We start from the raw sequence: 14,817 nt of genomic DNA, 5'->3' as shown, positions 1-14,817 counted from the left end.
TTTATTTTGATAATATACAGTCAGTCAGTCTGGAAAACTGAGAACTCATCTGTTTGATCCAAGATAATCAATGCAAACAGCAATTCCAAAGAACAGTTACAATCTAATGATGTGTTCCGCATTTTGGAGAATAGCTTTGGGTTTTATTCTACTAGGAGGAGAAACAGTCCAGGAGTAAGAAAACATAATGTATATAGCTTTGTATTTTACTGCTTAAAGCATTTAGCAGTCGTAGCATTTTACGTCAACAAGCATTTTGCAGACCTTCCTCATTATTCCAGGGAAGGCAGGTGGTGCTAACTCCACGTTAATTTACAAAGAAATCACGCTGTTCTGCTATTTTCATTTGAGTGAGAACAGTGCGTGTGGCCCAAAGGCAGCACAGGTTCAGGTTGCATCTGCCTCTGCCTCAGCAGCATGATAGCATCAAGACTTGCAGTCCCCAAGACTGCGCTAGGCATGCTGGTGTCTTGGGAGTCTTGCAGGTTTGCTCACTCTGGTGAGCCAGCAGACAGGGAACAATTAAAACCTGCACTAAGAACCTTCTCCCTTCTCCACCCACAACAGATCTGGACAAAAGGGCAGAGGACAGTATCTTGTAGCTTGACAAACCCTTCTGGATATTTTCCGTAGAGTACTCTCAACAAGCCTGCGCAAAAGGGTAGCTCTGGGGAAGGACTGCCAAAGGCACGATTCATGCTGCCACCCCACCGTGAGCTATGAAGCATACGCACTACCCCAAGGTCCTCATAGCACAGTCTAGTCCAAAGGCTGATGTTCAAGACCACACTGTGACAAAGCAACAATCCAGAAGAGGGACTGGGATGCAGAAATGCCTTGGATCCTGAGCCAATGCATTCTTAAGATGCGTCTCAGAGTGACTGGGTCAGAGCTGCACATAACAAGAATTTCAAAGTATACCAGAGTACATTTATTCAAATATTGCAGCACAAACTTCATCGTAAAAAAACCCCAAAACAGTACTCTGCATTTCTTAGCAAACCAACATAAAATCCCACAAAATGCTCTGTGATTCTTCTGTGGTTCTCCATCCCTGTATCCTTTCTTTTTTGACCTCTGTGACAACTGCTATAGGACAATCAATTTCATCTTATTGGATATGTTTCTGGCTTTGGTGAATGAGGACTTCTTTACCAGCCATTTGCGTAATGACTGGTAGGACACAGTATACAACAGCAGAGGCACCCCAGTTCTCTATTTATTGTTGCTCTCCCCTCTGAAGGCAACATCAAAAGACAGTGAAACTCAGTACAAACTGTAAGCTTGAATTACTGACTGTGATATGATTTCTAATATTACAAGGGAAACATTTTGGCAGATAAATATGTATGAACTGAAAAAATCAAATCAGGGGATGAAATAGCCTCATCAGTAAGACTCTAAATTGGATGTGCCTACATCTTGAGTACTGTGCACTGTTGCAGTCTCCACATCTCACAATTGCCTTCAAGGACAGAGTAAAAAGGGTGACACTCTTATAGGGATAGGATTAGGCCAAGGGGGAAGAATGTGTGAGATTTACAAAATGATTAAGGTGGTGCACAAAGTGAATGGGGATTTTCACCAAGCCCCAGAACACTAGAAGTGGCATGGAAACTAGTGAGAAGTTGGTTTAAAACAGATAAAAGATACTTACTTCTTTTATCATATACTTTTTTACATAGCAGCCAGTGAACTTTTCAATTTGCTGGCACATAAAGCTGTGGAAGCAGACAGTATCTGCAGGTTCAACAAGGGCTGGATCAATTCAGAGACAAGAGGTCCATAAACAGTCTCAAGAATGAACAATACAATAAGAGTGGATGCCGAGAAAATAGAAGGAGAATGGACAATAAAGAGTGACCAGGCTTGCATGCACTCCCTAGCTAGCACCTCCTCAATCCGTTGCTTAGAGAGACCGCACTGGGCTGTGAAGTTTGGGTGAAGAAACTAGGTATGTATAATTCTGAAAAATATATAGATAAGATACAGTCCTTAAAGATAATAGAAAATAGCATGAGCCTGCTTCACCTCATTTGCATGCTTCTCCATGTAGTTGAATGTGTACTCATCAGCATCCACCAAAAGAAAGTTGTGACCATGGAAACAAACTCTGGCTCCAACAAACAGATCCTGAGCCTTGAAGTATTCAGATGGCTCACTCTTAAAGAGCTCCTGCCCAGGCTTCTTAATGCGACCTCTTTCCAAGAACTTCCCACCAAGTATCCCTATGGGAATAGAATTGTAAAAAATTAATTGTGCCTTTACTGGGGGGGGAACCACAAAAGAAAACCCCAAAGACACCCCAAAACAGGTGGTTTGTATTTAAATATCAGTTTTCATCCTTGAGTTTCTTGTCTCATAATATACTCTTCCCCTCCCCTCTCACTGCTAAAAGAACTGTCTCTGCCAGTGTCCACAGCAACAGTTACATTGTGCATATTCTGTGACATGTCTCATTTGAATGCCTGCCAAACACCTTCCCTTTTTTCCTTTTCTTTAAAATGGGACAGAATTGTGCCTCTTCAAATCGTTCCCATAACCCTGTCGCCAGTATTTGGACTGACCCTTGAGAAATGTAAGATGCAAAATGTAAGATGCAGGCAATTATCCTTGAACCGCTAAAGCAGAAAAGAAAAAAGAAAAAAAACCCCACAACTTAGGATAGCACAGTCCTATGAAGATCATGAATTCTGGTGCACTGTAATTCTAACTTGTTTTTAAGGGCTTTTGAATGTAAAAAAAAAAAAAAAAAGTAGGAGTGACATGACACTATCTTCCACATACTGTTCTGCCAATGCAATTTAATTGCAATCTGTTATTTCCTGTGTGAGTTGAGTATGTCACATTATTTCTTTTCACATTATAATGATTTTATTCGTGTCACTGGAAACTGCACGCAGTGCTCAAGGGTATGTAAGATACTAAAAGGAACATCTCACTTTCCAGTAATATCTTCTGGTGCACCACAAGATCGCATTGCATGTACTAAGCTTTCTAGAAAACAGTCTGTCACATGTTTAGTTTCATCAGGATATGTGCCCTACAACAACTCCTGAGTGCCTGGGGTTCATTTCCTGTTTGTATTTGAGCTTCCAAGCCAAAAGCCAAAAAGCATACTTTAGTAACATTTAATGATGTCTTACATATTAGGTAGTGATGCAAGTCCAATAAAAAGCTGATGAACAGTGTAATAAAATGCCGTTTATAGTCAAAATTATAAATGACTGTGAAACCCAAACTACTTATCAAACCAGAGTTTGGATCAGATGTCTGTCTTAATTGCTTTATTAGCACCATAAAAGCAAAAGACAAAAAATACACTATGGCAATGGTCAGGTCTAGCTTGAATAAAAACCGATTCAAATCATTAATGTAACTCTAATCTTAACACATTCCTTTTCACGTAGCTATTAAAACAAATACGAAATTTTAGGTTATATAATCCTGGCAACTGTTTGTACCATTTAAACAGAACTGGTCTCTATAAGATTGGAATTTCACTCTTGTGTCTGTATTTCCCTGCAATTGTGCACTTAGATTGGAAACTTACCTTAATACCTCTGTCCCATAATTGTTTTTCAAATGTTACAAGTTAGTACATTTCATGTGGTATAAAGAAAAACAACCAAAAATATCTCATTAGGTTGGAGATTTTACACTGAAACCTGATGAGAAATTTTGATGGAAATCTACAAGAGCCAGGCTCAAAGCACAAAATAAACATCACAACCAAAGACTCTCTTCCATTAAGACCAGATCAGACTTTGCAGGTGTTTGTACAGCTGTTGGCTTGGTCTTACACTGAGTAAAAAAGGAGTTGTGATCTTCTACATGGGGAGCCAAAGTTCTCATGTTTTGACCCCCATGTGAACAAGTGCTTCAAGATGTCCAGCCCTGTGCATTTCAAATAAAATTTCACAGTGTTACGAATAGCGTGAAGTACTTCTCTGCAACCTTCAGGTTGCTGGACTGAGAAAAGTAAGAGCAACTTTATTGCTTCCATCTTAGGACTGAGATTTGGAACATTTTTACTTGCCATTTTGTATCAATTCATGAAAATAAAAAAGGCAAAAATAGCCCTTTGAACCTGTGCACAAAAAGGATGGTCAAGTTGTTATTTTGGGAGCCATTTACTGGTTTAACTCATCACCTCTCTAAGACGTGCTCAACCTTACTCTTTTCCCACCCCATTCACTTCAACACTTTTCCTTCTCACACACAGATGTCCTTCTCGTTGCCATTTGCATGCCTTACTCCTTTTTTCTAGCTGCTCTTGTCTGACCTCCGCAAAGCCTTCTCATTCTTCAAAGAAACACATTCACTTTTCCTTCAGACATGACCAAAATGAGGGAGGGATAGAGAGAGAGAAGAGAAAGGGAGAAGAAAGAAAAGAAAGAAGGTAGGAACAAAGAAACTTCTGCAGTCCCAGGCCTCTTTCCAACCGCTGCTCTACCTCCCCCCCTCCACCATCCCTACTTATCCTGCCTCTTCATGGCTGTTCTGACTAAACTCTCCGCTGGCCAGTTCTTAGCCACATCCTTCCACTTCACCTTTCTACCACCTCTGGAAGTCAGCTACTCCACACACTTTAACATCCCAGGAAAATTAAAAACCCATTTACAGATACTTGCCTTTCATACGTGTCTTAAAATGTTTGTTATTGCTGGTTTGCAAACTTGCACATCTGTTGTTTCACATTTTGTTTGACTAGCAATGTTCAACGGGCTCCAGGCTGCAATCCCAGCATATATTCTCATTTCAAAATAAAAGGAAGCCAGGGAGCAATCTCTGGCCTGGCACCCGTGCTGCTGAGAGCCTGACCAACTGACCACATCTGCACTGCACAGTGTGTGGCTCTAGCTCTGCTCTGGGTGACACGTGATACATCTGGGGTCTTAAGACATAGCTATTATTTTTGTGTGTTCAAACTGTTTGAAGGTATGTGAGGGCTGTGCTGCAGTCCAAGAGTGGTGTTTTACAGCATAAAACCGAGGGTATGTATTGCAGCCCCTGGGTGTGACAGAAGGACCTGAATTTTTGAGTGTGCAAAACCACCTGGGATAGTGCTAGATGACTGATAAGGGTGGAGCAAGCCAAACCTGGTGCAGCCTTGTCCTTACTACCTTGCAGGAGACTCTTCTGGAGTTAAGCATCCTCCAGGAGGGGCCCCAGGCTTTCTGGGGCCTTGTCTAGTTAACCAAATGGTGCAAAGGAGAACCAGGAATGACCGAGCAGTCAATATGTATGTTTGGGGTCCAAGATTCAAATTGCTCCCCGGACTTCTTCAATTTAACAGTGCAGCTGTACCCTTAGCATCCTTTATGTCTCCAGACATAAAGAATGCCAATCAAACATGTCATTCACTAGTGGAGAACTGAGCCTCTTGAGCCTCACAGCAGCATTACATAATACATACATACATAAATGTATTTATCTTTAGCTGTAATAAAAGAAGTTGCATAAATTACAGGCCACTGGATGGCAGGAAACTAGTAAAATAATGATAGCAGGACACTGCTGCTATAAGCAGTGCTAAATCTTGATGTTGCAGTAGGGCAGAGCTAACAGGGAATGCTCACTGAAGCATAGGCAAGTACTCTACACGTTTTCAAAACATTTCTCAGAGAACTGCTTGTATCTTAGTTGGGGGTGAGGGCCCTATTTATGCATTCATACTATAGGTGGATACAAGCAGAGAAGCCATTAGAAGTTCTTTGCATTGAAAAGGCTCAGGCCTTCCCAAAAACCTACTTATGTGCAGGGCACTCAAAATGACTTAGTAGCACCCCTGGCACAGAAAGAGGAATACAGAAGGGTCTAGATATTCACCACACCTCCATTTTTTATGGATGCAATGTTCATCATAGGTCTGAAAAGGATTGACATCAGAAATAATTTTCAGTAAAGGCTTAAGTGTAGGGTCGTAAGAATACTTAGTCCTTAACTGTAAGCTGAATAACTGGACCTCAGAACGTCAACTGCTGGCACCAGAGCCTGAAGGGGAGTGAACAGTCCTCCCTAGGACAGTCTTTGCTCTAGACAGTGAGCTGGGAGGTTAGCACTGAGCAGAGTGTTATTACTGGTTACCATTGCAGGGTGTACCTGAAACACCACACGAAGGTGCTCTGTGCCAAGAAGCTGATATAGGGCAATTCACGCAGTATCAAAAGAGCTAGTCACGAGGTTCCACAAGAGCCTAAAATGGTAACTAAGGAAACCTTCTATTACTCTTTTTCCCTTGTCTTTCAATGTGATTTCCTGATTTTTTTTTCTCTCTATGGTTTTATCAGAGGCTGACAGCAGCTTTTAAGAGTCAGTCCTTCAACTGCTCATATTGAGAGGTGCCAGAGCATTTCTGGATGTTAACTGCTCTGAAACTGTTGCTGCAGATGTTCTGTGGGCTTCACAGAAATTGCACTAATTTCTCCAACAGGGTCATGCTTAGCCAAGGCTTCCCTATCTCTCTGAGTTACAGAATTACTTCCTGACATTCTTCCCAGTGCTGTGCCCTTCCATCCATGTGTGAGACACTCCAAGGAAATAAAAAGATGCTTGAAAATCACAAAACTTTTCATATCCTCAGTTGGAGGCAGCCTACAACAGACAACAGTAGTCAAAAGGTCACAACATTGTGGGACCACACTCCAGCAATAGGATAAATGTGATCAAGCAACTGAGCAGTAACAAATCATTCATCACTTAAACACTGGTAGTCTGGCTCTTGAAATTCAGTTCAGTATTACACACACATGTACAGACACTAGCACAGGGCAATCTTCACTCTTTATATGCTCTACACTACATGATTAATGATAAAGTATACTAAAAAATGACAGCAGTTTTGGCTTCATGAGCTGTTTCTATACAATGGATGCTATATACGTATTATAACACCATAACACAATCTTGCAAAGCAAAGGATTTACTCTTTCATTCTTGATGTCTTATATTTCCTGTCCCTATTTATCATCAGTTATAATACAATTCCTGTATGTTATCCACAACAAAAGCAAATGTTTAAAGGCCTAATTTGCAAATCAAAATGTAATAAAAGTTCTAATGCATTCAACTTCCAGTTCCCACAGGATATTGTGAAGTACTGTCATACAATGAACAGCGTTATTCTGAGTGATGAAGATTATAAATTACTATGACATACAACTATGCAAGATAATGCAGTAGACCTGCTGATGTAATTCCCATTGCATTTAAAAATCCACATCCCTGCTTCTGCTAGTGGTGAGTCTGGCCAAAATGTTTACTGTGAACTCTAATCAAATGAGCAGGGCAACTGGGACTGATTGCAAGACATTACTACATCTTACCTGTGTTTCGCTGTATATGTTCAAAAACTGAAATGGTGTCATCACTGAGGAAGTAGGAAATAATGAATTTCCGATCCTTGTCAATAGGACTATCTGTGATGAGTTTGGCAAGAAAGCGCAGTATGTTACTTTCCTTGCCACTTCTAAAAAGCACAAGAAGAAGTAAGAAATCAAAAACAGAGTATTAGAAAAGTTTTCATCACTCAAAGATGTATTCTCCTGAGTTTTGTAACATGCATTAATTGTGTTATTCCTGGACCAAGAAGGGAAATAGCATAAGATTCCCTACTTTGTCAAAAACCATTTTCAGCTTAAATTAACAGAACCAGCTAGAGTCAGCCAGATAGAAAGGAATAATTTTCAGGAGAAAATTACTTCTCTGCAACAGGTCTGGAATGAATTTTTATTCAAATTCAGTTGCAAATCAAGCTCCAAGTTTCTTTCCAGAAAATTTATAAAGGAAGAACACATTTACGTATGTATATTTTCAAATCAAATTCTGAATAGCAATACATACTAGGATTATCTCCACAAAATCAGGCCCACCAGATGATCTTACCAGTTGGATATTTGTTAAGTGATTGTCTTTTACATGATTTACTGTACGACTATACGCATTATCAATACATTCCCAAGACTGTTTCTGTTAGCTTTCTTCTTTTACGGAGGTTCTGTAGGTGAATCTCTAGCATGTGACTTTGCTTTCTGCTTAGGCTTTGACAACCACTGCTTGACAAACCATTTCATAATGGAAAGTAAAGGGTTTATGCTTTAATATTGCTATGGTAAACTGCATGAAATTCAGCAGACAAAAAAAAGTAAATGCCAGAAAGTCAAACAGAAAAACAAATCAGTATTGGACTGCTAAAGCATACAGAATTCCTGACTAATTCCTGGACTAAGACTTCCATCAAACTTCCACTGAAGACAGCAGAAGGGAAGGGGGGGGGGGGAGAGTCAGAATATTTCCCTTCTCAAAAGAGAAATTTTGCTGAGTTTGGAGAAAATTGGAGTACCATGTTATTAAACCAGTCCTCATGCACCTGTCCCTTAAAAGTCTGATGAGCTGCATATTTTGCTGAAAAAAATGACATCCCTACTTAACATTTCTCTCCTTCACAAAAAAAAAAAAAAAGTTGGAAATTAAAAAGTTGGAATTATTTTTCACTGAAATACCTGTCTTTTTCCATGAATTCCTTGAAATCTTTCTGGGGAGGCTTGGGAAGCAGACCCATACAGGAGCACAGAGAATCCTCTTCGGAACCGAATCCAGTATAAGGAGGAAATGTTTTTTCTGGTTTTGGAGGTGGTGGAGCCTTATATAGAACTGGGGTGAAATCCTCTACAACAAAGACAGCAAGAGTTACTTATTACTGTTCTGATCAAGCCATTCTACTAAGGATTTAAACTTCCAATATGAATACTTATTAGCCTATTTCTGTAACAGAGCACTGATCAAAGTCAAACCAGGATCCCTCCTACTGTTACAGGGTAGAAAGACTCCATAGAAGCCAACAGTGAAATTATTGTTTCTTCAAGGGTTTCAGGATTTCATCTATAATCTTAAAATGTTTGACAAATATCATTAAGATACACAGGCAAAAGGAAAGATAAATATAGTTTCAAAATGGGATAAAATAATAAAATAACAATTCTAAATTAATTTTTCAGTTTTATCCTTTGAGACAACATGATTAAGTAAATACTTGGCTTATGAGTTTCCTACCCTCTGCTTGTTGCCAGAGGAAAATAAATACATAAATAAATAAAATATTATTCATTATTTAAATCATACATATATGAGAAGAATGTGGTACACTGAAGCCAAGAGCTTCAGTCCACATCTCACTTTATGAAGAGTTTTGGAAGCTCGTTTCTACTCATCTTCCCCAGTCTCAAGTCTTTTGTTGCAGTGATCAATGGTCCTGACTCTCCCAGGTACACAGCAGGAGCTCTCCTGACTCAGCAGAGACATGTCTGGTCAGGGACCTGCGCTCACATCCCATAGGGGTTGCTCCCAAAGGTTGCTGCCCTGTGGTCCCTCCTTACTCCTCTCTTGGTGAAAATCTTGCTGTACCATTTGGCCCCTTGTTGCTTTCCTGCACTGCTCTTTTGCTGCCACTAGGTTTCACATAAAACTTCAACAAGTAATACAGTCTGCTGGTTAAATAAGGTTAATGGAAAATGGAAAAGGTGAGAGGAAGAAAGTAACTTGTATATGGAAGAAAGTCAATGGGCAGACCCGAGGCAAATGAAGGCATAAATCATAGGAACGCAGGTTAATTCAGGTTGGATGGGACCTCAGGAGGTCTCTGGTGGGGTCTCCTGCTTGGGACAAGGTCAGCCCCAGGCCAGACCAGGCTGCTCAGGGCTGTGTCCAGTTGGGACTTGACACCTCCTAGGATGGAGCCTGCACAGCCTGCCCTGGCAGCCTGCCCCAGGGAGGAAAGTTCTTCCTGATATTCAACCCTGAGCCTCTTGTTTCCACTAAAGCATGTTGTTTCATGCTCTCCTGCGGTGTATCCCTGTGAAGAGCCAGGCTGCCTGGTCTCAGCAACCTCCCCGTGGGTGGATGCAGGCAGCTGCTCGGGGCCCTTCCTGGGCTGAGCAAGCCCTGCTCCCTGGGGCACTCCTCAGCCCTGACCATCCTGGGGCCTCCCCTGAACTCACCCTGGCATGTCCATGTCTTTCCTGTCCTGGCAGACACAAAAGGGGACACAGTACCTTGATGAGGTCTAACGAGCGCTAGGCAGAGGGGGATAGTCACTTTCCTTGCCCACTTTTTGGGCAGCCCAGGCTTCAGCTAGCCCTCTGTGCTGTGGCCCCAAGCTCAGCATGTTGCCCCCTCCAACCCACAGGGCCCAAACTGCGGTCCAACTGGTGTGGCACTGCCTGTGTTAAGCTGCATCACCTCCACACCTGGGTGGGCTGGAGATGCTGTCCTGAAGAACAGAGAGCTGGCTGAGTGTATTGGGTTTGCGTGGCAAGGTTTTGGTAGCAGGGGGGCTACAGGGGTGGCTTCTGTGAGAAGCTGCTAGAAGCTTCGCCTATGTCCAACAGAGCTGATGCCAGCTGGCTCCAAGATGGACTCACTGCTGGCCAAGGTCGAGCCCATCAGCCATGGTGGTAACATCTCTGGGATAACATAGTTAAGAAGGGGAAAAAAATAGAAGCAGTTTTTGCAGCCAGAGAGGAGTGAGAAGATGTGAGAGAAACAACTCTGCAGACACCAGGGTCAGTGAAGAAGAAGAGAAAGGAGGTGCTCCAGGCACCGGAGCAGAGATTACCCTGTAGCCCGTGGAGAAGACCATGACGAGGCAGGCTGTCCCCCTGCAGCCCATGGAGGATGATGGTGGAGCAGATATCCACGTGCAGCCTGTGGAGGACCCCACGCCCGATACACCCGAAGGAGGCTGTGACCCCGTGGGAAGCCTGTGCTGGAGCAGGCTCCTGGCAGGACCTGTGGCCCCGTGGAGAAAGGAGCCCATGTTGGAGCAGGTTTGCTGGCAGGACTTGTGATCCCATGGGGGACCCACACTGGAGCAGTTCATGAAGAACTGCAGCCCACGAAAAGGACTCACATTGGAGAAGTTGGTGGAGGACTGTCTCCCATGGGAGGGACCCTACGCTGGAGCATGGGAAGAATGTGAGGAGTCCTCCCCCCGAGGAGGAAGGAGCAGCAGAGACAAGGTGTGGTGAACTGACCGCAACTCCCATTCCCCGTTCCCCTATGCCGCTCAGGGGGAGGAGGTAGAGAATTTGGGATTGAAGTTGAGCCTGGGAAGAAGGGAGGGGTGGGGGGAAGGTGTTTTAAGATTTGGTTTTATTTCTCATTACTCTACTCTGTTTTGCTTGGTAATAAATTAGATGAATTTTTTCTAAGTTGAGTCTGTTTTGCTCATGACGGTAATTGGTGAGTAATCTCTCCCTGTCCTTATCTCGACCCACAAACCTTTCGTCATATTTTCTCTCCTCTGCCCATCTGAGAAGGGGGGTGATAGAGTGGCTTTGGGGGCACCTGGCCTCCAGCCAGGGTCAACTTGCCACACTGTGCTAGGAAGTGAAAGATAAACACGAGGCAAACTAGCTAAGTGACCAGTGTATAGAAGTGGAGCCCGTGAAATAAACATTTTTTCTTTAAAACTTAACTTTTCTACCTAGCACCGAAGAGAGACGAATAATCTAAACATGTACCATGGGTTTCAGTGCAAATAGAGGAGAATGACAAAACCGCTGTCACTTGGAACATCTTCTGAATTGGTTAAAATGTTTTAAACATGGCTATATCCAAAGATCAAAGCAACATACACTCTCAAAATCTGACTTGCCTAACAGCAGTATGAAGTTGAAAAATATAGAAAGAATTCAGATATCCAAGTTTTTCTTTATCTTGAAAACAAAATGAAATATCCCTCAGCCTTTACCTCTTACAAGAATATGGTCTGACTTGAAAAGCTAATACCTTCACCCAAATCAGTCACAAGGGGGGTTTGCAAAACCATGCCAACATTTTCCTCCATAAAAAATAAAGGTGCCCTTTCTGTGATTCAGAAGTAAAAAGCCAAGCCCACATGCAAAATAAAAGTCCACTCAAAAATTTTCCAAGCAATCTTCACCATGAAAGAGTAAGTGTACGTGTAAACATGCACCACAATATCATATTCTAAATACTGTTTGTGACAAAATTGCCCCTCGAGACGCTTTCAGTGTGCCATCCTATGTAACTGACGCACGCAATTCTTGTTGCAACGAACGCGGAGTGTGCAAACCGACATGTGGGGATGACGGAGAGAACCCCCTCACAGGTGCGGAGCTGATGTGCGCTCAGTCACGGCGTGACGGAAGGAGCCGCGGGCGGTTCCCGCGCTCCCACAGCGCCACCTAGCGCCCGCGCGGCAGGGCAGGCGGGCAGCTAACGACCGCGCCGCTCCTGGCGCTCAGGGCCAAACTCGGGCTCTGCTAATTAAGGTCTTGATGCTGTTTATAAACCTTAATGGTTTGTTGTTTTGGGGGGTTTTTTTCATTATGCGCTGTGTTAATCTGCACTAATATTTTCTCCCTCAAAGTCCGGAGGTTTGTACCAGCATATTTTAGCAGAGACAAACCCCCTTCTCTTTGCACGGTTTGCAAATAATACACTGCCTGGCAAAAGAGCTTGGGAAGCCAGGGTGTTCAGTTGCACCGATAAACTCAAAAGACGAGCTAATGTGTTTACATGCAGGTCACAGTGTATGCACATTAACACTCACGTGTAATGCACTGATTAAGAAATGCTAAAGCACTTCCCTTTGTATGTACTTTAGCTGTATGTACTGTATGTACTTGTACATAAGGATGAAAGTTAGATATATAAACTAAAAGGAAACTACAAATTAAGAGGAATATTGTGTTAGCCCCAGAGAGTATATTAAATCGCTCATAACCCAAGCTTGGGGTAAACAAAGTCCAAAGATAAGTTCGGTGCTTTGGTTCCCATACTTTCCCCGATGTAAAATGACCTCGTTTCACTCAGATTCACTGAAGAGAGCAATGCAAACATCCAGCCTTGTGCCACCTACAGTTTCCAGGATTTTAAAGGATTATATATTCAGATTGTCTCCTGTGAATGAGGAAATTCAGAAAGAAATTGCCATGGGGAAATACAGTTTACAAAATCAGTTAAAAACTAATTTCTGCATCTTTGGAATAGCCAGCTCAGTGCAGTAGACTAATAGCTATACCCGAGCTCAAAACTCATTTCATCTTTGCTTTGCCGCACACCATTAGGGTAGAATCAGACAGACAACTTGCACTTACACATAAAACACACTCCTCTCAAGGTCAGCACTGTTTCTTAAGAAAATTACCTTTGTCCAGTCTGGAAAAGGAATCAATGCTCTCTTCTTCCAGGCTGTAACATTTTCAGTGTGAATTTACAATGGGTGGAGGGTAAATTGAAAGTCCGGGATTACAAATTTCTACTTCCAGAAAGAACAGCACGGATATTTTCCCCTTGGACAGTTTCACCCCTTGTTATTGTCTCATTTGATGCCTAGTGGGAGATGGGCTGGCACTAGGGGGTTTATTTCACCTAGTCTATCAAACATGTATCACATACCAGTAACTTTTTCTCACAACATCAAAACCTGAGTGAGATTTGAACGGGCACTGGGAACAGGAAGAAACAAAACGGCTCCAGCCACATCTTTAGCATATAAACAATTTGAAGATAGCATAGCCTTTTTAGTAAGAAAAACTAAATTCCTCAAGAAGAATTTGTTGTCACAGAGGCAGCATTAAACCAGCTCGAATGAGCTTGTCTGCTTTCAGTTTCAATATACATTATAAGATTTTGGCATACATTGTAAGATTACCTTCTGCCTTCAGTAAAAGAACTATAGGAAAACTCTCACGTGTTAAACAAAACCATGTTTCAAGGAAGAGTCAAGTGCTACATACAGAATCATAGAATCATGGAATGGTTTGGGTTGGAAGGGACCTCAAAGATCATCTAGTTCCAACCCCCCTGCCATGGGCAGGGACACCCTCCACTAGACCACGTTGCCCAAAGCCTCATCCAACCTGGTCTTAAACACCTCCAGGGATGGGGCATCCACAGCTTCTCTGGGCAACCTGTTCCAGTGCCTCACCACCCTCACAGTAAAGAATTTCTTTCTAACATCTAATCTAAATCGACCCTCCTTCAGCTTAAACCCATTACCCCTTGTCCTGTCACTACACTTCCTGATAAACAGTCCCTCTCCAGCTTTCCTGTAGGCCCCTTCAGGTATTGGAAGGCTGCTACAAGGTCTCCCCGGAGCCTTCTCTTCTCCAGGCTGAACAACCCCAACTCTCTCAGCCTGTCCTCATAGGAGAGGTGCTCCAGCCCTCTGATCAGCTTCGTGGCCCTCCTCTGGACTCGCTCCAACAGCTCCATGTCTCTCCTGTACTGGGGCCCCCAGAGCTGGATGCAGTACTCCAGGTGGGGTCTCACAAAAGCAGAGTAGAGGGGCAGGATCACCTCCCTCGACCTGCTGGTCACAATTCTTTTGATGCAGCCCAGGACACGGTTGGCTTTCTGGGCTGCAAGCGCACACTGCCGGCTCATGTTGAGCTTCTCATCAATCAACACCCCCAAGTCCTTCTCCTCAGGGCTGCTCTCAATCCATTCCCTGCCCAGCCTGTAGCTGTGCTTGGGATTGCGCCGACCCATGCGCAGGACCTTGCACTTGGCCTTGTTGAACTTCATGCGGTTCACACGGGCCCACCTCTCCAGCCTGCCAAGGTCCCTCTGGATGGCATACCTTCCCTCCAGCGTGTCGACCCCACCATACAGCTTGGGGTCGTCGGCAAACTTGCTGAAGGTGCACTCGATCCCACTGTCCATGTCGCTGACAAAGATGTTAAACAGCGCCGGTCCCAGTACCGATCCCTGAGGAATGCCACTTGTCACTGTTCTCCACTTAGACATTGAGCCATTGACCACAACTCTTTGAGTACGACCATCCAG

General features: G+C 43.2%; 1 protein-coding gene across 4 annotated transcripts in view; it reads right to left on the bottom strand.

Annotated features, from left to right (window-relative positions):
* The window catches only part of EFHC2 (EF-hand domain containing 2), a 66,952-nt gene that overhangs the window by 18,837 nt on the left and 33,298 nt on the right, over positions 1-14,817 (bottom strand). For all 4 annotated transcript variants that reach the window (XM_054816430.1, XM_054816444.1, XM_054816438.1 and 1 more), the window contains 3 exons: positions 8,505-8,670; positions 7,329-7,471; positions 2,032-2,228 (listed from right to left, as the gene is read on the bottom strand). In XM_054816430.1, coding sequence (XP_054672405.1) covers positions 2,032-2,228; positions 7,329-7,471; positions 8,505-8,670 — 506 coding nt within the window. The remainder of the gene's footprint in view (positions 1-2,031; positions 2,229-7,328; positions 7,472-8,504; positions 8,671-14,817) is intronic.

Source organism: Grus americana, chromosome 1 (assembly GCF_028858705.1).
Source record: "Grus americana isolate bGruAme1 chromosome 1, bGruAme1.mat, whole genome shotgun sequence".
Classification (NCBI taxonomy): domain Eukaryota; kingdom Metazoa; phylum Chordata; class Aves; order Gruiformes; family Gruidae; genus Grus; species Grus americana.
This window is presented reverse-complemented; position numbering and strand designations above follow the sequence as displayed.